Here is a 24,314-nt window from a genome sequence, read left to right on the forward strand (position 1 = left end):
TCCCTTCCCCCCAACGCCTATTATCCTTTGGCACTCAGTGTTCAAATCCCCCTTTGTAAGAGAAGCCTTCTCTACCTTCTCCCTCCCTCCTATTCTCCCACCCATCATCCCTACTTCTCATAGCCCCTTGCTCTCTGCTATTCTTTTTAAAATACATATATTTTATTGATTTCAGAGAGAGGAAGAGAAGGGGAGAGAGAGAAACATCAATGATGAGAGAGTGTCATTGATGGTTGCCTCCTGCATGCCCCCACCCAGGATGAAGCCCACAACCCAGGCATGTGCCCTGACCGGAATCGAACCCTGATCTCCTGGATCCTAGGTCGATGCTCCACCGCTGAGCCACGCCAGCCGGGCTCTGCTATTATTCTTAACAAAATTTGTAGGTTTCCCTACCAAACTGCAAACTCTATGAGAGTAGAGACCTTACCATTTTGTGCCTATTTAATATTCAGGGTCAGCAGTCTCATCCATAATAGAGTAGGTGAGGTTTTTTTTGTTGTTTTTTTTTTATCAAATGAATGAAAAACCTACTCCCTTCCCTCCCCCAGGCCGGTCTATACCACACTGTGATCTTCTGGAGTGAATTAGACATCCTTTCTTAGGCAAGGCATTTTTATTACAGCCTCATATAAGCAAGCTTTATCAGAAGATAAGCCTGATGGAGAGGAAAGCTACTAAAACTTCTAGTTTCCCCAAGTGGGGATCCCAGAAGGTCACCTGGGAACTTGGTAGAAAAGCAAACTACCAGGCCGCCCCCCCCCCCCCCAAATCAGGGAACTCGGGGGCGCGTCATCTGTGTTTTAGGGGCCTCCCGGGTCATTCTCATACGCTTACGTTCGAAAACCATCTATTTCTAGGCTTTCCAGTTTATAACCTGTTTTTAATTAAAATTTTTGGTCTTTAATCCTCGGTATCATCCTGCTAGTACTAGTATCATCTTAAACTACCCGAGAGGGAAATCTGTCGTCATTCATAAGCCTCGAACGGAGGCCTACTTGTGTATTTATGCAGAATCTATTGCCGAGAGTCTTGCCTTCCTGGGGGGCAGAGCCTGCTCTGTGGAGGGCCGACAATCTGAACACGTGGGAACGACCGTAACGTGCAGTGTTGGAGAAATGCACAAGTGTGAACGAATGAAACCTGGGCACGAAGGCCGGAGAGCCACGGCGCAAACCTTTGTTCGTCCGTCCGTCCCGGGCCGCTCGCCCCGCTCTCAGGCGGCTCTTTTCCACCCCGAAGAGCAGCCCCTCCGGTTATAAGAATGGCGGTGTCCTGCCGACAGCGTTTTCCGTGAGGGGCACGGGAGAGGGCATTCGGGGCTGCGGGACGCGGCTATTCCTACCTCAGCCTGGCACGGGAGTAATGGAAACGAAAAGCCCCTTTCAGCGCCCGAGGAACTGGAGGCCGGGGCGGACTTCTCCGCCCCCACGCGCTAGGAAAACCCAAAGTGGATTCTCTCCCGTCGGGACCGGAGCGGCCGCCTGCGAGCGCGCCTCACTGCGCATGCTCTCTCGCCCCTCCCGCCCGGAGCCGGAAGGGGAAGCGCTCGCCGCCCGGGTCCGGCCTGGCCTGGGCGTCGGCACCGGCGGCCATCTTGGCTTCCCTGGGAAAGGCGGCGTGAGGGGAAGAAGTTGTAGGGTGGGGGCTGGAGTGAGGAGGAGGGGAGAAGGAGGGGGAGGAGGCCGCGGCGGGGCAGGGCGGGGACTGCCTGCCCGCCTGGGTTGCGGAAGTGGTAGCCGCTGACCGAGCTTGCTGCTTTCTCGCTACTGCTTCAGCTTCCCGGCTCCCCCGCGGACGGAGAGGGCGGCCCGGCTGTGCATGGTCAGATAGCTCCCGTCTTCCGCCGCCAATCCCTGGCCACAACCAGTACGGAGCAGACGGCGGCAGCGGCAGCAGCAGGCGAGGAGGAAGATGGCGGGACGGCTGCCGGCCTGTGTGGTGGACTGTGGCACCGGGTAAGGGGGCTTGTGGGCGGGGGTGGGGAAACTGAGGCTGAAGTAGGAAAATGGCGGGGGAGGGAGCAGGTCGGGAGATGAATGGTGCGGCCAGGTGCGGCCGCCAGCGGTGTCAAGTCCTAGCCCGGTCGGGTTGCAAGGGGTGGGGCCCGGAGAGACAGGGCCTCCCTGGTTCCTCGGTCTCACCCTCTGGGACTCGGGCGGGTGCGTGGGGCCGAGGACCCCCCGCCCCCCACGGTGCGGGTTTCTCCGCGCTACCCCTCCCCGGCCCTGCCCCCGCCGCGGTGGGCAGTGCAGCCCCGGGAGGTGCGCGGCCGCGGTGCGGTGGTCGCCGAGCCCCGGCGCCCGGCTCCCCTTCGCCTCTGCGCCCTTCCTGTCCGTGGGTTTGGGGACCGAGGGGGTCGAGCGCGGGGACCGGCTTGGCCGGGGAGCGAGAAAAGAGCAGCGCTCCTCGTAGGTTTTGCAAGATCGCCGTGACAACACCGCCCGGGGTGTGGGTGGGGAATGGGAAGAACCGGACTGAAAGGGAGCCTAAATCGGGGCTTTCATGGGGCCACCCACCTCCTCCTCCTCTTCAACTCCCGGCCTTTTCCATCGCACACTGCGTTTTCACCGGCGAACCAAGTCACATTTTAATTTGAGAAAGATGTCATGTGTTACTTCTCTTGCCTTGAAAAAGTCCCCCAGTGAGCAAGCGCGCTGCAACTTCCTTAGTTTTGTCAAAGCCGCTTCCTGCTTTCAGTCTTTTATACCCTTATAAGGTAGTTTTTCGTTTCCAACCTGAACACATCTTATTAGAACTTTCAAAATTAAGCCGATTTCAGATAGACCGAGTTACTGGTGCTAGGTATCCATTTAGGTGAACTTAAAATATTTTTGTTCTCCGGGGAAGGAGGAAGGGAAGCACCCAGGAAAATAATTTTAAGTTGTGTGCATTCATTCTGTGACGGTATCTTAAAGCGAGAAGGAAGGTATAGAGTTATAAGGGGATGTGCTTGCTTTTCAAAGAGCTGTTTATCGCAGATCTGCAGTGTCGTTTACTAGAGGATAGAATGGCCTTAAAAGGGGGTCTTCCTTTTGTAGTGTTGGAGAGTCAGACCGCACTCTGGAGTTACATGGAAAATACTGTCTATATTTTAATGGAGAATGACTGATTTATGTTACAGTATTGGAAGTGTTTTCTTTCTGTGGGTGTGTCCTGTGCTGATTCATTATTACATCTGTTAATTCCCAAAATACTCCTAATTTTTTTTGGGGGAGGGGGAAGCGGTTGGGAGAGAGGGATTGCCAGCCTTTCTCCCCCGCCCTTTATTAGTGGGCAGACTATTCTTAATGATGTTCCTCTATTTGCTCTCTGTAAAATTTCTCTTAACTTTATGCTAATGTGGCAGTTTCTAAAATCCCAGCCATGCTTAAGGAAACAACCCATCTATTAATATTTTCCCTTGGGAAAAATTAGCCTAGTTTAGCCTTGGAACTTATATGTATTTTGTGTGTGTGTGTGTGTGTGTGTGTGTGTGTGTGTGGACAGCTTATTAAAGCTACGTTTTTCTTAATTCAGTCTCGCTTCCCTGAACCAGTATTTTTTTTCTCCCTTCTTAGTCTAATTGGTGAACAGTTTTATGTTTAGAGTTGGTTTTAAAACTAGATTTGGTCTGACTGAGAAGCAGTTTTCAAGTGTGTTTTGTTAAACTGAAAAATACTGCTACACGATTAACATTTTATGCTTTAGAAATTATTAGGTTGTCAATATAGTTAGTGTAGATAATTGTGGCCCCAAGTAATAACATCTTCAGTAGGATGTTACTTTTTCTCATTTCATTTTTTGTGTTTTGAAATACAGTTAGAGTTATTTTTGAGTTAGCATACTAGGTATTTCATTGAGGTTAACTGTCCTTAAGTGACCTTTCTGATAGGGCAACCTTGAACTTAAAACATCTGCCCAGTGACCAGGAGGTGCAGGGAGAGGTCAACCTATATTTAGAATATTTTTGTTTTAATATTTCAGTTATTACTGCATTATTACATTAGTTTTACCTCACAAAGAGAGGTTGTTAACTGGACACATGATTTGAATGGAACTGATTAGGATTCCCCATTGTCCATCACTTTCTTTTACCAAATTACCACTTTTCTATCACAATTTGAAATTCCATCTTTAGAGATCTATTTATTTTGGTCCTTCAGTTGCCTATTAATGCAACTCCTGGAATGTTACACCTTCAGCTTTATTAGCACATATAGGATAGCTCATTGAGGTTGGACCTGGGACTAGCATCTCTAAGTAAGGCCTTAATAGGGAGTTTTATGTTTCAGAATACTGAGGTGTCCAGATGCCTATTGTGCATCTGTAATTTCTGTGTTCCTTTGTGCTTCAGAGAATGCATTCATGTCTGATGTCTCTAATTGCAGTTACCCACTTAATGTAAGTGAAAAATGAAAACCTTAATCAGGTTGCTCATTCCATTTTATTATATGTTAGGCAAAAGGTGACTGAAAAAGTGGCCATCTATGAAACTTGGTCTTAGATAAGAAAAGCTGTAAGAGTTAGGCAGCATGAAGCTTAATCCCAGATTTAAAGATCCTTCAGCAAAGACTCGTTCCTCAACATATAATGAAGAATCACTTAAGCTCAGATAATAAAAAAATAACACCTTTTGAACAGAATTTAGAAAAATAGTTCTTTCATATCGGTACCCTATATACACACTTTTTTGTTCTGTATTAGAATAGTGCTGTAGAATAAAATTTGGCCACAAAGATTCTCATTGCTAGAGCTCGTTGCTTAACTAATTTGAGCTGGTTGCTTAACTAAATTACGGAACTCAAAGCTACAACTAGTGATGAGGAAAACTTTTTTTTTTTTTTTTTAAAGCACTTTAAACACATTGTAACACTTGAAAAGTTAAAATTATCCTGTTATATTTTTGCATGTTTTCACACAACAATCAAGCCAAATAAAGGAGCTTCTTATGTACTTTTTATTATGTTGTGGCTTGATTATAGAGCTTTGCATTGTAAAATTTCTTTTTCCCCTTTATGACTTTTTTTCCTGATATACACTGCATTGGTAAATTATTTGCGTTGATTATGATAGCAGAGGTTAATATAGCCTTATTGTAGAACTATTGGGTGTATTCGGATCTAGAATGAATTAAGGAATTTCCCTAATTGACTTAAACTACTTAGCAATCTTAAAATGTAAACATAAATATTTTGTTGGAGTCTGTGGATGAGGAGCTTATTTTATTCAACCTGTGACCACATTCTAGCAATAAGTATAGATGAGATGACCTTGAGAGCAGAGGGAAAGTGTCTAGTGCAGCGGGGAAACATAAGTGGAAAGTTCATGTTTCTTACATGAATTCTGTACATAATATTTTATAATGCTACTTATTTCTCCAGGGCAGAAACATTCACTGTATCTGTTGCACACAAAAAGTTCATTTAAAATTTTTATTCCTTCATGGGTCATGTTTTGCATGCTGTTTGAAGTAACAGTCCTGTTCCTGTTGAGAAGTTAGTCTTATTTAGATTTTCCTAAAATCTCTCCTTTTTTTCTTTTCTGTCTATTTTGTATTGAAACATTGATTTTGGATTGGGTATATATTGTATTTAATGAACTTTCCAGCCTTATTGTAAAATACAGCTCAGAAATTTTATTTTTAAGCATAGAAGGGAAAGAGCCACCGGTAGAGAGGACTTGTTGGCCAGGCTTTTTATTTACCTTATCTTATTTAACCTTGTGACAACTTTTTTTTTTCTTTTTTAACCTCATTTTACAACTGAGAAAACTGGATTAGAAAATATAAATTACTTTTTTAATGTCATGTAGTTGGCAGCTGGTGAGAGTTGAAATTTGGACAAGTTTTTCTGTACTCAGGCCCTATGTTTTTTCTATTACACCATGGGAACTCAGCCCCTTTTCAGAACTATGCACTTTGCTTTATTTTTATTACTAAGGTTAACTCTGTTCTTTAAACTTATCTTTAAAAATTCCTAGCATTATGCATTTCATTTAATTAAAGAAACCTGACTGTGCAAATCTTTCTGACTTAAGGATTTTTTCCTGGATATGTGGATTCTGGACTGTTTTCTTGTAACTTGGCTTAAATTTATTCTCTAGAAAAAATTTACTCTCTTATAAAAAAGAGAAGTAAAAACAGACAAAAAGGTTTTGTTTATCAAGTAATAACAGCTAACATTTATCAAGAATTATGTGTTAGGCCCTGTGCTAAGTGCTTTATATTATCTCTTTTACTTTTCACGTTAACCTGAGAAGTATTATTTCCATTTTATAGACTAGAAAATTTAGGTTTAGGGAAGTTAAACTACTTGTCCAAGGTATTGTAGCAAATAACTGTGATAGAGCCACTATACAGGGTGGGGCAAAAGTAGACAGTTGTGAGTATGTGAAACACAAGAGTTTATTTCTTGTATTATTATTTATTAATTACTGTATTTTCTATACAAACTACTGTAAACCTACTTTCCCCCACCCTGTATAATAGTATCCTTACATAGAGGATGAGCCTTTGACAATTTTGAATCATTTAGATGTTTTTTAGAGAATTCGTGTATGATGATAAAGGCAGAAAGCAATGTTAGTAATTTAAGGAGTACCTGTACAGGTGGAAAGTGGTATTGTCAAATCAAGGCTTAATGTAAACTTAGCAGCAGGCCAGGTACTCTTGGCTATATAATGAAAATGCATAATACAATCTGCTCTCAAGAATCTTAATAAGACAAGAGCTAAAAATAATTTTAAAAAATTAGAGGCTGGTGGAAGGCTGCATTAATCAAACGTTAAGATACTTAACTTTTCTGACAGCAGTAGCTATTCTGTAGGTTGTGAGGAAAGAGATTATTATGGTCATAAAGAGGCAAGAAACCGTTAGTGAATGAAGGTAGAATATGAGCTCTCCTTTTAAGGATTTGGAAAGATGCAGGAGAAGAAAAAGCATTTATAGAAGAAAGGGGAAAGAGTAACTGGTTCTTTAGCCCCTCTTAGGATGTGTTGCACAACCCCCTATTATGAACTGACTACATAATAACATAATGCAGACTAGATTATGTAATGTGAAAAGCTACTAACATTTATTGAGTATTTACTGTATACCCAGGTGTTCATTATATGTCTGCAAAGCTCTGACTCAAAATAGTTTTACTTGAATAAATATCTTCTAGGACAAGAGTGAAATGTTGAAAATAGGAATTTCAGAGTATTTTCAGGGTGGAATGCAGTAGGATCCGATGTAAAAGAGGTATTTGGGATGCAGTTATGGGACTTCACACAGAGTATGAACTCAAATTTTTGTTGAATGAATGAATGAACAAGAATTAGGGGTCTGATTTAAAAAACTGCTTCAGAAACACCCATACCCAGTGACTCAGGATCTCAAGGGTTAGGCCTAGGAATATTCATTTAAATAGGCTTCCTACATGATTTTTAAGCAGCCCTCTAAGCACTAGCTTTGCAGAAAGGGCTGAAATAAGGTATTGGCAGTGGGAATGGAGTAGAAGAGAGAAATTTGGAAAGGTGGTTTCTTTTGTTTAGTTTGTACCTTTCTTCTGGCAATTATATTGGGATTGTTTGTTTATGGTCAGCAAAGTCTTTGTAGTCATAGTTGTTTTTCAGTTCAAGCTTTACCATTTAGTATGACCTGAAGCTGTACACTTCAAGTACTTGCAAATATTATTTTTTCCATCTGTTATTTGGAGATCATAGTACCTAAATTTTATTTTTTTAAGGAATTTTTTTTTTTTTTTTGAGAGAATGAATAAAAGTGGTTTATCACAGTGATTGGCACATAGTAAGAGTGCAGTACATTGTATTTATTTCAGTTATCAGTTAGCTTCCCCCCCTTTCTAAATTGAATTGACGGTTTTAAGGAAAGGAACACAGTGTCATCATGCTTGTTTTCTTATCTCCTGCAGTGCTTTGCCTTCTGCAGTTCTTTGTACAGTGGAGGTGTCTAACGTAGGACTTGGCAGTTGATTTTAGTGGATTGTAAGTAGGCATCAGTGAAGATTTAAAGATTGTGAGTTTGAGTGGGACAATAAGGGAGTTGGTTTTAAGAAGCTCAGTAAAATTGGAATTTGTTATTGATTTTGGAAGGATCCATAATTGAAAATGTTTTAGAGGGAGTTAAAAATATAGGAACTTCAGGAATGAAGGGTGAGATTTGACAATCATCACTATAATTTGTACATTGAAGCTAATAAAATGACAATTTATAGAGAAAACAAAAAACAATATTAATGTTTCTTCTTTAAAAAATCTTGGATATATGATCTGATTTCCTGAACATCACAATGAGAAGCATGAGTGAGCGAGCACATGTGGCATGAAGTGGTGAGAGATCAGCTATGCTGACAGCTAGTCTGTTATCTCATCCCATTTTTTTCTCCTTAGGAGGAAAGTTTGCTCAAAATAGGGCTAAATTTTCCTCCACAGTGTTCCTCCTTGTCCAGTATGCTTCTCTTCCAGCATTTGGAAACTGATAAATGCTTGGACTAGGGGCAAAAGTGTGGAATGGTTAAAACGTAGCTCCAAGCAATATGTTTTCTGAAACAAAATCCCTCTATAAAAAAGCACTTGAATGCTCACCTGTAATTCTATTGGAACTTGTAGTCTCTTTTATGACGCTACTGATCTGTAATAGCCACTGGTATAAAGAGGCAAGAACAGAGCAGTTAGGTAATAACACTACATTAACATGCTTTATAGCTTACCAAGCACTTATAAATACATGCATTATTTAGTAACTGCAAGATAAGGTGATGTTATTGGATTAATATTTTAAGTTTGGTTCTTCAGAATAGGATAGTGATTAATATTACTTTGTGTGCTACTTGTTTTATGTCTTTATGTGGGCCTTTATATCATAAATATATAAAAGGTTGAGTAGTACCAGAGCAAAAACACAAATCGCCTAGTTTTTCCAAAGGACCATTTTGTGGAATTTTAATAATTTTCTCAAAACCATTCCAACCTGTTGATTTAAACTCAAGTCATTCTTACATAGTCCTTTTAACCAGGAAAGGAGCAGCTTTGGATTTATGTGGTCAGATATATTCCTTTTCTCTTTCTCCCTACCCCTAACACATAACTCAAAAAAATATTTTCTCCGTCTGTTCTGATGCTGGATATTCCATCTTCAAAATTCTCTCCTTTAAGGCTTCTCGCCCTTTGTGAAGGGTGCCTTTAAGACTTAGTCATTTACAGTACTTAGTGTGAATGAGGGATTACTACAGGAGGGTAAAGTCTTAGGGGAAAACACAGTTTAGGGTTGGTTTTTGAAACTCTTTAAAAATATAAGATATGTAGTATTGGTTTATGGTAAAATACCAGTGTTTGCTTATTTAAAGTTTTAGAGCATAGTCTAATTAAATACAGTGCACTTTTCTTCTGCCATATAAGCATTTTTAAAATTTAGTTACTTCAAGGCTACAAAAGTAGCATTTAATGTGTATTTGTGACAACTTTCGTGAATTAAGAGAAGTACCTAATGACTCACATTAAGTTTGAGAAGTAATTTAACTCTTTGCAAATGAAATAGAGGTCCAGAGTTGAGAAATGTCTTTCAGGAGTGTTCCTAGTTATTAATTGATAGCGCTGTTGAATTCTCTTAAAATTTCTTTGGAGTTCACATTTATGGGTTATAGTAGTTGAAATTTCTTATTAGTAGTTGATATAACATAATGTATGTTATTTATAGTTAAGGTAGTTTTGGTTAAGGCCTGGTACAACACATGCATCAGAATTCTTTAGGGCTTTTGTTGTAATACAAACACATTATATGAGAAATAAAAAAATACAATTTTATGTCCCACAACATAACATTTTAAACAAAGTTTAGAAAAAATTTAATGAAATGAATGCTCTTTTTTAAAAAAAACAAACATGCTTTTTATTGTTTTAGGCATATAAATCTTAAATGTATTTATTTTAATTTTTGGATTTCAATTATTTACATGGGATGTGTGCAAATGAGACATTTCAAGGTCCTTTGATAGTTTTGTTTTTGAGATAATCGTTTATAACCTTTATTTTTATTTTTGTAAATCCTCACCTGAGGATATGTTTTTATTGATTTTAGAGAGAGAGAAATCTGTTGCTTCCCTTATGCAGCTGGGTAGGGGACTGAACGCAGAACATAGGTATGTGCCCAGATCAGGACTCAAATCCACAACCTTTTGGTGTTTGGGATGATGCTCCAACAGACTGAGCCACCACGCCAGAGCTGTTTATAAACTCTTTAGAAACCCTGTGAAATAGGTACTATTATAGAATTACCATTTTAAAGATGAGGAAACTCAGGTATAGTGAGCTTAAGTAACTTGCTAAATAGTGGATACAATTAAGTAGTAAATCTAGAATTTGAGCCCTGAGGCAGTCTGATTCCAGAGTCTATACTGCCCCTAGTTGAAATGTATTCAACAAGGGTGGTTAAATTGTTCACCCAGTTTTTGAAGAATGTTCGAATTTAAATGTATAAAAATAATAAATCTACTTTTAGAACTAATTTTTACTACAAATATGAACTATCTAGGGAAGTCTTAGTGACTAATTTATTGCTTTGATTAACCTAAAACTCATGCATGTTAATGACAAAGACTTATTTATTAGCTATTTGAATATTGCAAGGATATATGTTGTACCTAACATGATAAAACTGACAATCGCTGGTTAATTCAGGACAGTTCAATTAAGGAAATGATGTTTAATTACATATAACTTTAAAATGAAGGTATTTCTGAAGCTGCAATTTGAAAAATGAATAATTGGTGTATTAAAAAAGTCATTCCTTGTTAATAACTACACAAAACACAGAAATGAAACAGCTCAGTTAGAAGAACTTAATAATATAGGACTGTTAAAATTTTTTTATTAGACTCAGAAGATTTAATAGTTGGTATTTGACTCTGAAAATAATGAATATATAGATTAAGGGAAACACATGGGTTACCAGAAAGTAGTTTTTTCTAAAATAGAACTAAAGAGATTGTTATCTCTGGAGTATATGATGGATTTAGGTGCATTTTTTATAAAAAGCACACAGAGTTTTAGTAAAAGCTTGTACTCTGTTTGAAAGTATTTATTTTAAAATTTTGTTGTATAATAATAAAAAAAAGGTAGAGGTAACAGAGCAAAGGAGTCCTTTCGGGGCTTTTTTCCTTGCCTTTTCTTGGTTAATCTGTTATTCGTTTAAAAGAGTAGTTGAAAATTTTATTGCTTCCAAAATGACTTTAAAAAAAAAAAATAGGTTTAATCTTTATTGTTGAAAGTATTACAGCTGTCCCCTGGGACCTGCCTTGCTTGTTTCATATTGCCTTGCTGTCAGGAAAGTTATTTAAAAAACAAAAAAAGCAAAGGTTTGATATTGGACAGGTTTTTAAGTGAACAGGATTTAAAATTGATAGGAAGACTGTGAGAAGAGGTAAGAAAAATGTAACTTGTTGCTATATCAGTGAGAAATCTTAGATGCAAATAACAAAATGACTCTAGCTAAAATAAGTGGAAAAAAAAAAAAAGGAATTATTTGAAAGGCTATGATGTAGATCACAAAATTGATGAGAAGGCTGGAGAACCAGGTTCAGAAAAGCAGAGAAAAAGGGAAGCTAGGTAACAACAGACTGCCACCAAAGTCATGCTGTACACCTGAATCCTATATAATTTTATTAGCCCATGTCACCCCAATAAATTCAATTCAAAAAAAAAAGTCTGCAGGATGCTGCAGTTAGATACTTTGCCATATGAATTCTGACCTTTCATCTTGACAAGATTTAAAGTTCTCACCTGAGCTCAGATTGGCTACACATAGATCATGTGATGTACAGTAGCTGACAGCAGGCCAATATTATTACCCTGCTTTTATAAAAGGATGTGGGGTTTTGCCTCCTGTCAAAACCCCAAAATCATTGGTGGGTCCCTCATAATAGGAATGGGGATTTGAATCTGGCAGAAAAAAAATGAGTGTCCACTGTAGGGAAAAAGATGGGTATAGGGAAATATGTTGACTATTTTTCTTTATGTTCCTTAAATTCCTTATTTCATTTTAATAACTATTTGATCTGTTACTAACTAGCAGTTTGAATTAACATTCTTTTCCAAAAGTGCAAAAACTCTTAGAAATTGTGTTCAATCTAAACATGTGAAAGAGAAGTTTTTAAAAAAGAATACATGATGGTATGAATAATAATGCAATTTTTGTTAGAACAGAGGTATAACAGTCTAGTAAGTTTGTAATTACGGAATATTTTGGGAAGTGGGACCTACTTGGTAATGCAGTGATATGAGAGGCTATTTCTTTAAGTTTTTTTGTGTGTGTGTTTTTCAGTGAACTAGAATTACAAAGAATTTGAGCTGCATTCATTTATCTTTTCAGAATATAGTAGGATACACACACAAAAGGGAGGAAATAGCTTATGAATCTGTTTGTTTATAGTGGGAGAATTGGCCTTCAGTAAATATCTAGTAGGCATCAACTATGCAAATGAATACTTCTGCAATACTTTTGTCTTGGGGAATATAAAGTTGAATAGAAAATGGTGCCTGCCTTTAGGAAGCTCACATATGCACAGATAATTATGGCAATGTGGTAAATGTTCTGGCGGGTATTAAGGAAACTTTTTGGAATTATAGGTGAAAGAAAATTTATATTTTCCAGGGAAAATGAAAAAAGTATTCCTGGTAGCGATAACTGAAGTAGGCCTTCAAAGATGAGTAAAGGACCTATAGGCAGATAAAAGGTTACTATACCAGGTTCGAGGACATGGGGAGGAAACAAAATGAGATGGGAAAAGTAAAGGTTGAATTTGGGTATGTTAGGTTTGATATACAAGGAAGTAATGAAGTTTCATATGGTACAGAAAAGTATTGAAATGTTTGATATTGTATAAAGTTGTGAAAGTCTGATATATAGTAGATGCTCAGTAAGTGCTTCTTGAGTTGAATTAAAAAGATGTTGGCTCTGGATTATGGAGTTCTGGAAGTTCTTGAATTCTACACTAACTCTGGTATTTATGTTGTGGATAGTGTGAAATCATAATCTATCATAAACCAGGCTTTTGAGAGTAGAAAGTATATTTTATGACTTTATTCTGGTGAATTATGATAATAAAAATAGTAGTCAACAGTTACATAGTGCTACTATGTGCCAGGCACTATTTTAATTGCTTTACATATATTAATTCATTTGATACCTAACCCTATGAGTTAGGTACTATTACTCTTTTATAGATGAAACTGACAGAGAGTATAAATTACTTGCGAAAGGTCACTTAGCTATCATGATAAACTATACTGTTAGTTCTTTTCTCTGGTTTTATTTTGGTTGTAACTACTCATGCCTAAGGGAGATTACAAAAGAGGGTTGACCTCAGAGGATTATAGATACTTGAGTTCAGATCTAGCTTTACTATTTCTTTGAAGTGGCTTCTTTGAGCTGCAGTTTCCCAGTATTATGTAAACAAAGAACAGCTATTAGTTGACATATAATAATTAATGGCAGCTATAGTTATAATTATTATATAAATGTATTAAAAATAATTGTTTATTACAATGTTCTCAGTTTTATGCTAAATACTATGGTATATACAGAAAGATATAGCATGATCTTAAACTTGGTTTACAGTTTAGTTCCAGAGATGAAACTAATGTATGTGATATAATTAAGAATGGTATATTAGTCTTCAGTTGTTTGAGGAGATTAATAGGGGCTGTAGTATTTGGAGGATGGTTTACGAAGGAGCTGAATTTGACCACATCCTTGGAAAAGCATAAATAGGCCATGACAGATGGAAGGGAAGGAAGACTTTGTCAATGTAAGATAAATTGAAAGCTGTCTAATGGCAGCATGTCTTTTTTGTTCACTTGTTCTCCAAGTTATGGCCTTATGCATAGTATTTAGTAATTCCCAGTAAATGTTTTATTGATGAAGGGAAGTCAGGAAGGAGTTTCAAAATATTTGAGGTAGGAGTCATTTAGGATTGCCCTACCTGGAATTCAGGTATTCCTATTGGGTGGGATGGGACACCAAGTAGTTTATATTATTTATGCCTGCCTTATTTCTTAAGGATTTAAGATTGGGCACAGTGGTTTGGAATTGATTTGGTGGTCAGTAGATCGTGTAGCTCATTAAGTAGATTGATAAAAGTTAAATGACTGCATTATTAGTCTGAGTATAGTATTTTACTCTATTTTAAATGGTTCTTTTGAGATATTATTCATATACCATAAAATTTACCCTTTTAAAGTGTATAATTGATTTTTTAGTACATTCACAAGGTTGTGCAACCATCTCCACAATCAATTTTAGAACATTTTGATCACCCCAAAAAGAAACCTCATATTCATTAACTATCAACTCTTCATGCTCCCTGCCCTCAGCCCTTGGCAACCACTAATTTACTTCCCATCTTTAGATGGATTTGCCTATTCTGGCCATTTCCTATAATTGGGGTGTGGTCATTTGTGACTGGCTTCTTTCGTGAGGCAAGTATTGACTGCTGTACTTCTTTAGTGGTGGATAGTTGGGCTGGTGCACTAGAAAGAGTTTGGGAAAATACTCCCGAACGTCTTTGAAAGAATAATTACAAGAATGGATAGAGGAATAAAAGGAGGCCCATGGATAAAGGAAAACAATATGGGAAAGGAAATGTTTACTGGATACTTGGTGAGTGCCATTCACTGTTGTCTTTAATCCGTATGACAGCCTTGCGAATTCAGTTTTATTCCTTACGCATTAGAAATAAAGCCTATGATCACAGCATAGTAAATGCTGGAACAGACATTTCACTCAACTTTTTTTTTTTTAAAGTTTAATTTATTGGGGTGACATGGGTTAATAAAATTATATAGGTTTCAGGTGTACAATTTTATAATATATCATCTATATTTTATTGTGTGTTTGCCTCCCCAAGCCAAGTCCCCTTTCATCTCTATTGACTCCCCCTTTACTCTCTTCTACCTCCCCCCACCCCTTTTTCCTTCTGGTAATCACCATACTGTTGTCTGTGTCTATAAGTTGATGGGGTTTTTTTCTTATTTCCTTCACCTTTTTCACCCAGTCCTCCAACCCCCCTCCCCTCTGACAGCTGTCTGTTCTCTGTATCTATGAGTCTGTCTGTATTGTGTGTGTGAGTTTATTTTGTTCATTAGATTCCAGATATAAGTGAAATCATATGATACTTGTCTTTCTCTGACTGGCTTATTTCACTTAGTATAATGCTCTACAGATCCACTCATTGTATTACAAAGTGTAAGGTTTCCTTTTTTACTGCTGAGTAGTATTCCATTGTGTAAATGTACTACAACTTTTTTATCCACTCATCTACTGATGGACACTTGGGCTGCATCCAAATCTTGGCTATTGTAAATAATGTTGCAATAAACATAGGGGTGCGTATATTCTTTTGGATCATTGTTTTGCGTTTCTTTGGATATATTCCCAGAAGTGGCTTGCTGGGTCATAAGGCAGTTCTATTTTTAATTTTTAGAGTTAACTCCTTACTGCTTTCCACAGTGGCTGCAATAGTCTGTATTCCTATCAATAGTGCATGAGGGTTCCCTTTTCTCCACCTCCTCACCAACACTTATTGTTTGTTAATTTATTGACGTTAACCATTATGACAGGTGATGTCTCATTTTGGTTTTAATTTGCATTTATTTCTCTGATGATTAGTGAAGTTGAGCATCTTTTCCTGTGTGTATTGGCCATCTCTATGTCCTCTTTGGAGAAGCCTATTCAGCTTCTTTGCCCATTTTTTAATGGGATTGTTTGTTTTTCTGGTGTTGAGATTTATAAATTCTTTATAAACTTTGGGTATTAACCCCTTATCAGATGTGTCATTGGCGAATATGTTCTTTCATTCATGGGTTGTCTTTTCATTTTGTTTATGGTTTTCTCTGCTGTGCAAAACCTTTTTAGTTTGATGTAGTCCCATTTGTTTATTTTTTCTTTTGTTTCCCTTGCCCGAGGAGCTATCTCAGAAAAAACGTTGCTACAAGAATTGTCCAACACCATTTATTGAATAGACTGTCTTTGCGCTATTGTATGTTCTTGCCTCCTTTGTCAAATATTAGTTGATCATAAAGGCTTGGGTTTATTTCTGGGCTCTTTGTTTTTGTTCCATTGATCGTTTTGATTAACTATGGCCTTGTAGTATAGTTTGATACTAGGTAGTGTGATTCCTCCAACTTTGTTCTTCTTTCTCAAGATTGCTGTTGCTATTTGGGGTCTTTTGTGGTTCCATGTAAATTTTTGGAGTATTTGTTCTAGTTCTATGAAATATGCCATTGCTATCTTGATAGCAATTGCATTGAATCTATGGATTGCTTTGGGTAGTATGGACATTTTAATGATGTTAATTTTTCCTACTCATGAACACAGTATATGCTTCCACTTATTTGTATCTCCCTCAGTTTCTTTTTTCAGTGTCTTGTAATTTTCTGAGTATAGGTCTATTACTTTCTTGGTTAAATTTATTGCTAGGCATTTTATTTTTATATGCGATTGTAAATGGGATTGTTTTCTTAGTTTCCCTTTCTGATAGTTCATTGTTGGTGTATGAAGATGTAACTGATTTCTGGACATTTATTTTGTATTCTACTTTACTGAATTCATTTATCAGTTCTAGCAGTTTTTTGGTGGAATCTATAGAGTTCTCTATATACAGTATCATGCCATCTGTAGATATTGACAGTTTTACTTCCTTTCCAATTTGCATGCCTTTTATTTTTATTTTTTTGGTCTGATTGCTGTGGTGAGGACTTTGAGTACTATGTTGAATAAAAGTGGTGAAAGTGGACATCCCTGTCTTGTTCCTGATCTTAAGGGAAACGCTTTTAGTTTTTGCCCATTGAGTATGATGTTGGCTCTGGGTTAATGGCCTTTTATGATGTTGAAGTATGTCCCTCTGTTTTCACTTTGCTGAGAATTTTTATCATGAATGTGTGCTGGATTTTATCAAATGCTTTTTCTGCATTTATTGATACGATGATTGGTTTTTATCTTTCATTTTGTTTATATAGTGTGCTGTGTTTATTGATTTACAGATATTGTACCAACCTTGCATCCTCGGAATATATCCCACTTGATTATGGTGTATGATCTTTTTAATGTAGTGCTGGAACCGGTTTGCTAATATTTTATTGAGGATTTTAGCATCTGTGTTCATCAAAGATATTGGCCTATAAGTTTCTTTCTTTGTAGTGTCTTTATCTCATTTTGGAATTAGGATAATGGTGGCCTTGTAGAATGAGCTTAGGAGTCTTCCTTCCTCTTGAATTTTTTGGAATAGTTTCAGAAAGATGGGTGTTAGTTTTTCATTGAATTTTTGGTAAAATTCACCTGTGAAGCCATCTGGTCCAGGATTTTTGTTTGTTGGAAATTTTTTGATTAGTGTGTCAATTTCATTAGGCATAATCTGTCCATTCATATTCTCTGATTCTTCCTGATTCAGTTATGGAAGATTATGTTTCTAGGAATTTATTCGTTATGTCCAGATTTTCCAATTTCTTGGCATGTAGTTGTTGGTAGTATTTTCTTATAGTCCTTTGTATTTCTGTGGTGTCAGTTACTTCTCTTTCATTTCAGATTTTTAAAATTTGAGTCCTCTCTTTTCTTCTTGATGAGTCTGGTTAAAGGTTTATCCCCTACTGGGGATCGAGGTCACAACCAGGGCATGTGCCTTGACCGGGAATTGAACCATGATCTTTCTGGATCATAGGTCGATGCTCAACTGCTGAGCCATGCCACCTGGGCCTGCTATGGGGTTTTAAATATGGTAGAAATGATTAAATAAATATAATGATGTATATATATAGTTGATATACTTTATATTATTATTTTGGAGGGGAGAAGAACATACTTCTTTTGACAGTTTTGTATTAATAAGTTCATTAAATTCTCTTTTTTGTGTGTTTGTTTTGAAAGTAATTTATTGCTTACTATGGTCAACCTAGGAAATTTGGCCAAGAGTGAGTGGAATATTGATTAATCTGGTGAATTTGTAAATGGAGGTTTCTTAAGAGACTTTCACCTATAACATGGTTTCTGCCTCAAACATCTTAGTATCATATATTTGGGAGATGGTATTTACACACATAAAAATAATATAGGCTTGTATACATGTTCAGCAAGTGGCAGAGATAAAGTTTATTGAAAGAAAGGATGACTTATAGTTAAAATGATCAGGAAAAACTTCATGGAGGTGTCCTAAGTTGTGAGAACATTTCTGAGAGGGTGAAGTGTAAGCACAGATAATATATGAAGGGGAAATGTGGAAGTCATATAGTGGAAAATGAGTGTGTTTTGAGTTGTGTTCATGGAAGCAAATGATGGGAGACATGCACAGTAGAATTGGGGCCTATATGAAGAACCTTAATATTCAGCTTAAGAAATCAGAATCATAATTTTTTTGTCTGGAATGGGCTTAAGGAATGATTTACAATTAATCATTTTATAGAAATGGACACAATTTTGTACTTAATCTTGTAGGCAGTACAACCTCATTTGAAGATTTTTGAGTTAACCAGTGAGTTTTGGGAGAGATTATTCTATACTTTTTTTTGTAGGGCTCGTAGAATTGGAAGCAAGACATTCTTTGTGTTGTCTTTTAGGATAATGCTGAACTGCTGTGGTGACAAATGGGAATAAAAGTGGAGGGATTAGCTGAAGGAGTAATTAGGTATTAACCCTCCCACTAAATGTTGGTCAGACAGTAGACTTTTAGGATGTTGTTGTAGCTCAGACAGTTTTAGGCAGTCTTGTTTTAAACAAATCTTTAATTTGATAAGTCACTGTAAGATCCATTTGTCCATTGGAGGGGCTAAATATAGTTGGCTGTCCTCTCTGGGCCGCTGTAGCCTCTACTTTTTTGGTAGTTTCAATTGATTCTACACTCTTATTTCAGTGAGGTTACAGTTGGTTTTCAATGAATTCAATGGGAACAGATTGTTCATATCAGTTGATGGTGGGTTTTGTGCATTTAAGTAATTCTGATTTTTCTGACCCCAAGCCAGGGGAATATGTGTTCTTCATTCATGCTGACATCCATCTATTACAGGAATTCTGTTTTACTAAACACAAGGGCTTCACATTAATATGAGACTCTGATTTGGAAGAATAAAAAAAATTTTGCAGTGGAAGGGTGATTAAAAGTTTATCAGATATAAGCTATAATCTGAAAAATCTACAGACTGACTTTGGTTTATGGGTAAAGAGATAATTTGTTCGTAAGTATAAGCATTTAAAACTTCAGGTATTTCTGTCTGCATGACCTTTACCTGATTATTGGAGGGAGTGGATGAAAAGAGTAATTAGAGTTGGCAGGTATTGAATGTGTACTCTGTGCCAGGTGCTGTGCTTAATGCTTTGTCTTGTTCTCTTATTTAATACTCTGAACAATCTTGAGGTACTTTTCCTTATTTTACAGATGAGGGGGGTCTCAAGACTTAGAAATTATTATTAAATAATACTTATACTCACAAGAGCAGAGGTAATCAACTATCTGGGAGGTTATGAAAGTATCCAGGTAGAGGCAGTGATATTCTGAATTTTTCAGGATGAGTAAGAGTTTAGACTTTACAGTCAGCATTTAAAGGAGCTCATTTCCTGTAGTTAGAACAGTGTTAATAGTGGCTATGTGGCCTGAAATGAATTGGTCTGCTCAGAAACTCAACAGTTTTATGGCTAGGGAGTCTGGTTGGTGTGTGGTGTCAGGGCCACTGGGAGAGGTGGTCAGGAGCCAGATGTTGGAGGCTCTTGTATGCCTTGCAGAGATGTTTTGTTTATTTATTATTTAAAACATGGGCAGTGGGGAATCTTTGAAGGAGTTTAGTCAATAGAGCAGTATCACATTTTGAACAGTGTATGTTTTTCTCTTATTTTTAATCATTTAGTCTATTTGGCACTCTCAGGTTCTTAAATGAAGCTTTGGGGCTGAAATACTGCCCACTGAGATTCCCCATTTTATATTAGAAAAAATTTCCTCTGGATATTATTAGAATACAAGAATGTCATCAATTTACCTGCCTACTATTTAACAGTAGGTTTGAATGTGGAATAATAAAATATTATTGTTACTTTTTTTTTTAAAGCCTGCTCTTAGTAAATAGATTTTCCCACATAGCCAAAAAGTGTCCAGCTATCTCCTAAGTAGCCCCCAATGTGCTGCTTGTTTTTTATTATTTGTTGTTGTAAGAATATAGGCTGACTTTACTGTGGCAAAACATTTAAAAAATATTAAAATTATTTTTGAATAATAATGCATTCAGATGGTGTGAGATGATATGCTGTTACAATCTCTTACCCCTGACAATCACCTACCTCAGTTTCCTTCCCTGGGGACAACTACAGTTACTGATTTCTTTGTACTCTTTTAGAGATATTCTTTGCCTGTACAATCAACTGTTATTTTATATGTTTTTATCCTTGCCCCTTTGCTTTTATACAGATATTGAGTACTTGAAATATTGTTCTGTACCTTGCTTTGTTCAATTAACAATACATTTTGGAGATTGTTTCTATCAGTACATAAAGAGCTTCTTGAATCTCTTTTTTAATAGCTATGCAACATTCCATAGTATAAATTTAGAATATTTAACTAGTTTCTCCTTTTATGGTTATTTAGGTTAATTCCAGTCTTTTGCTGTTATAAGCAAGATTGTAGCAAAAAAGATGCAGTGTGTATATATATATATATATATATATCTACATACCTGCATATGTACAGTAACATGACCTCATTCTATGTTATTTCACATATGTATTAATATCACTATAGGATCAGTTTCTAGAAGTGGAATTTCTGGTTAAAAGCTATGCGTATTTATAATTTTGAAAGTAGAGATGTTTAAATGAATTGAAGCTATGGAATTTTATGTATTATTTACCCACCATGGAACCTCATTTATAATAAACAGAAATCTAAGAATTAAATTTAGAATTGGTAAGATGTAAGTGAAATCTTATAAATTTCTTTTTGTTTTACAGGTATACAAAATTAGGATATGCTGGAAATACAGAACCACAGTTTATCATCCCTTCCTGTAAGTGATTCTTTTAACCCACAAATAAACTGATTTAAAGATCTTAATTAAAGTAAAAGATTATAATTTCTGATACACTGTAATACTTAATCCTTTAAATGCATGGTTTGCGAAGTTTAAATGAGGCCTCATTTCTGCACCTCTAACCATTCATTTTAGCTCTGTGTTTAGCTCCATTTATCAAATCTTCCAAATATCTCTTTAAAGACGAGAATGAAAGAATTAAACAGTTTTCTGTTTTAAGGATATTGCTGTTAACAGTGTGTGCTTGTAACTAATGGTTAAGAAGTGCATCCTCCATAACACACCTACGAAGACTGTCCTTTGCTTTGTGGATATGATTACTGTTTGCAGGGTCTTGTGCTTGTTTGACATCCCTGACGAGAGCTCATGTTTCAAAATAGGGATGGCATCTCATCTTTAGAGGTGTTGACTTCAGCTGTTTTCTAATATCTTATGACCACACAGTGTTGTTATTCTGTCCTATTTTTGTTTACTTTAATTGATCATCAACTTTCAGTAGTTTGTCTTTCAGTAGTTCTTAAACAATACTCTCACACTTGGTTTGTTAGTGCTTTTATTTGTTAGCATGGATTATGTGTTTGGTCCTTGGCATACTTTTGTACTTTTGACTTTCAAACAATTCATCTTTTTCATGCTATATAGTAACACTTGTGATCTACTCGTCCTTCTGCTGAATTAGAACTTTAGCTTATTAGATGACAAACCTTTTGATCCTTTGCTTGGTCATGCTAACTCCTAGACAATTTAATTTTGGGAGTGTCAGTAGTTTGCACAGTAGTATTTATGTGACTATTTGAATATATTTTGTATTCTTATTAATTTATGAAAATAAAAGAAATGGAAAAGTAAACGTGCAGAAAGTGGTGAAAACAGCTGAGGTTTCAGAATTAGTGAAGTTGAGAAGTAGGTAGAAATTATTAGGCTTGACAAAGACTACAGATGTTTAGTCTCAATTGGGCACTCACTGGACATGAACAGGTCATTGGTGTACTTTTCTAGGAATTGATTTTGTAAGATATTAGTCTACTACCTAAGTCTAATTCTTTAATACCTAGAATGGATTTTAGGTGACGCTGTTGAAATAGCTTATTTATCCGAGTATAGTGGTCTCAGTTTGGTGTTACTCTTATCTTTGTCTACACCAATGGACAGGTTGATTTTCTTTACTTTTCTCTACAAATATATATTAGTATATTGATTATTGTTTTTGATGACAAATATTGACTCTATTGCTGGCTCGTATAGAAGTACTTATGTAGACTAGTACTTGACTTTAGTTATACAGGGGTTGGCAAAAGTAGTTTTATAGTTGTGAGTACATGAACACAGTTTATTATTTTATTATTTATTAATTATTGTATTATTTGTATTACAACTGTAAACCTACTTTTGCTTTCCCTGTATTTGAGTTTAGTGTTGTTAGACCATCGTATATGCTTGTATTAGTTGCCTAAGGCTGCTGTGACAAAGTACCAAAAACTGGGTGGCTTAAAACAATAGAAACTTACAGCTCTGGAATCTAGAAGTCTGGAGGCTAGAAATCTAAAATGAAGTTGTCAACAGGGTCTTGATCTTGCTGATACCTATAGGGGAGAAACCATGCCTCTTCTAGCTCCTTGTGTTTGCTGACAGTCCTTGGCATTCCTTGGCTTGTATATATAATCACTTGGCTGTTTTCTCCCTGTGTGTCTTCATGTTGCCTTTCTTCTGTGTGTGGCTGCATTAGGGACCACCCTAATAATCTTATTTTAACTGGCAAGACCCTGTTTCCACATAAGGTCACATACTGAGGTTAGGACTTCAACATGTCTTTTTTTGCCTGACATAATTCAACCCATTGCTGATTTTGCAATTTCTTAATATGTAATCTTTTATAAAGCATTATGTTGTGATTAAACAGTTATTTTAGGAGATTTCCTCCTATGCGTCACTTTCATCTTTGCAAAATTTGGTTTTGCTTATGTTCTTAAGTGGCTATGTTTAGTCTTTGTTGGAGACCCTTATAATCTTTAACATTTGAAACTTAGCTTCTTCTCACCATTGTATCCATTCTCTACTTCATCTCTCTGCCCAAATATGCAGTTTTGGTTTGTCTTTTTTTTTTTTTTTTTACAGTGTACATTTAATGTTATTTTGTGTTAGTTTCAGGTACTTTACAAAGTGTTCCCTGATACTTCCAGTATCAACCTGGTAGTTTTCAATGTCTTATGAGAAGTTGCAGCATGTTAAAAATTTATTTTAACCTTCTGAAAGAAGGTTTTTGATTTTTGGAGTTGTTTTACCTGACTAGTATTTTAGAGGTGCAAGTGCAGTGTTTATAATCAGATATAGTCAGTGCCACTGATGAACATAGATATTTGATCTGGAAAGGCTGTAGATATGGTTCAAAGTTATTTTTATATATCTTTGTTTTCCAGGAAATTTATAGTGAATTATCTGGATGTCTGTGTACATTATAAATAAATTGCTAGAGAAGCTTCTAACATTTAGAAGGAGTAGACTGTGGATTTGGAATTTCTTTTCCTTCAGTAGTTTTTATCCACCTCATTAATTATTAAATGCCAGATTAACCTAAGTGTATGCAGAGAATTATCATTTTAAAAAATTATAGATATTACGTAAAGGTATTATGTATAGGTAATTACAATAATAATGGACTGCTTAACTTGGAGGATTCAGAAATATATAACTTAATTAAATATGTGACAAGGTTTAGGTCTAGAACTGTATCCTGAATTCCTGAAGTTATTTAAGGGGATTATTGTGGGTTTTATCTAAATGATTCGAAAAAAAATTTTTTTTACATAATTAAAGTTTAACAGAACCGTATATCAGTGCTATATTGAAATTACTAATCCATAATAGGGCAAGTAGGATAGAAATATGAAGAAAGCTTTTTTTAAAGAAAATTCTCCTTGCAATTTTTCTATTGTCATTTGTTAGTGTTTTTAAATTTTTTTCTTTCTGATGGTCTGTCAAACATATGTTGATTTGGTGGGATTGTAAAATCAAAATAAATCCTAACATAGTTTTAAAAAATATAACTGATACATTTCCAGAGCCATGTTTCTTTTTTTGGCTTTTAACATTTGGGTTGTCTTTGGGTTGAGATTTCATTGTATTAAATGAATTTTGTCATTGGTTTCTTATGGACCTGTATGCTTTAGTATGACAATTTAAATATGCTAGATCATGTTTTGTTTAATAGCACTTTATAATGGAAGAAGTATTTTATAAATTTGTTTCCCCTGAAAATAATAAAATTTTTGACATGT

At 36.4% G+C, this 24,314-nt stretch overlaps 1 protein-coding gene and 1 long non-coding RNA gene across 3 annotated transcripts in view; one reads left to right on the forward strand and one right to left on the reverse strand.

The window, feature by feature from the left end:
- The window catches only part of LOC308559470, a 56,247-nt gene extending 54,739 nt beyond the window's left edge, over nt 1-1,508 (reverse strand). The window contains exon 1 of the long non-coding RNA XR_013999136.1: nt 1,346-1,508. This is a non-coding gene — a long non-coding RNA (uncharacterized lncRNA). The remainder of the gene's footprint in view (nt 1-1,345) is intronic.
- Nucleotides 1,509-1,525: 17 nt separating this feature from the next.
- The window catches only part of ACTR3 (actin related protein 3), a 49,362-nt gene continuing 26,573 nt past the window's right edge, over nt 1,526-24,314 (forward strand). The window contains exons 1-3 of one of the 2 annotated variants that reach the window (XM_081142242.1): nt 1,526-1,641; nt 1,779-1,958; nt 20,960-21,015. In XM_081142242.1, the coding sequence (XP_080998368.1) occupies nt 1,915-1,958; nt 20,960-21,015 (100 nt within the window). In that variant the 5' untranslated portion in view covers nt 1,526-1,641; nt 1,779-1,914. Of the gene's footprint in view, nt 1,642-1,692; nt 1,959-20,959; nt 21,016-24,314 lie in introns of those variants that run through there. The other variant, XM_081142241.1, reaches the window with a different exon arrangement.

The sequence above is a fragment of the Miniopterus schreibersii genome (assembly GCF_964146895.1).
Source record: "Miniopterus schreibersii genome assembly, chromosome: 7".
NCBI classification, from domain to species: domain Eukaryota; kingdom Metazoa; phylum Chordata; class Mammalia; order Chiroptera; family Miniopteridae; genus Miniopterus; species Miniopterus schreibersii.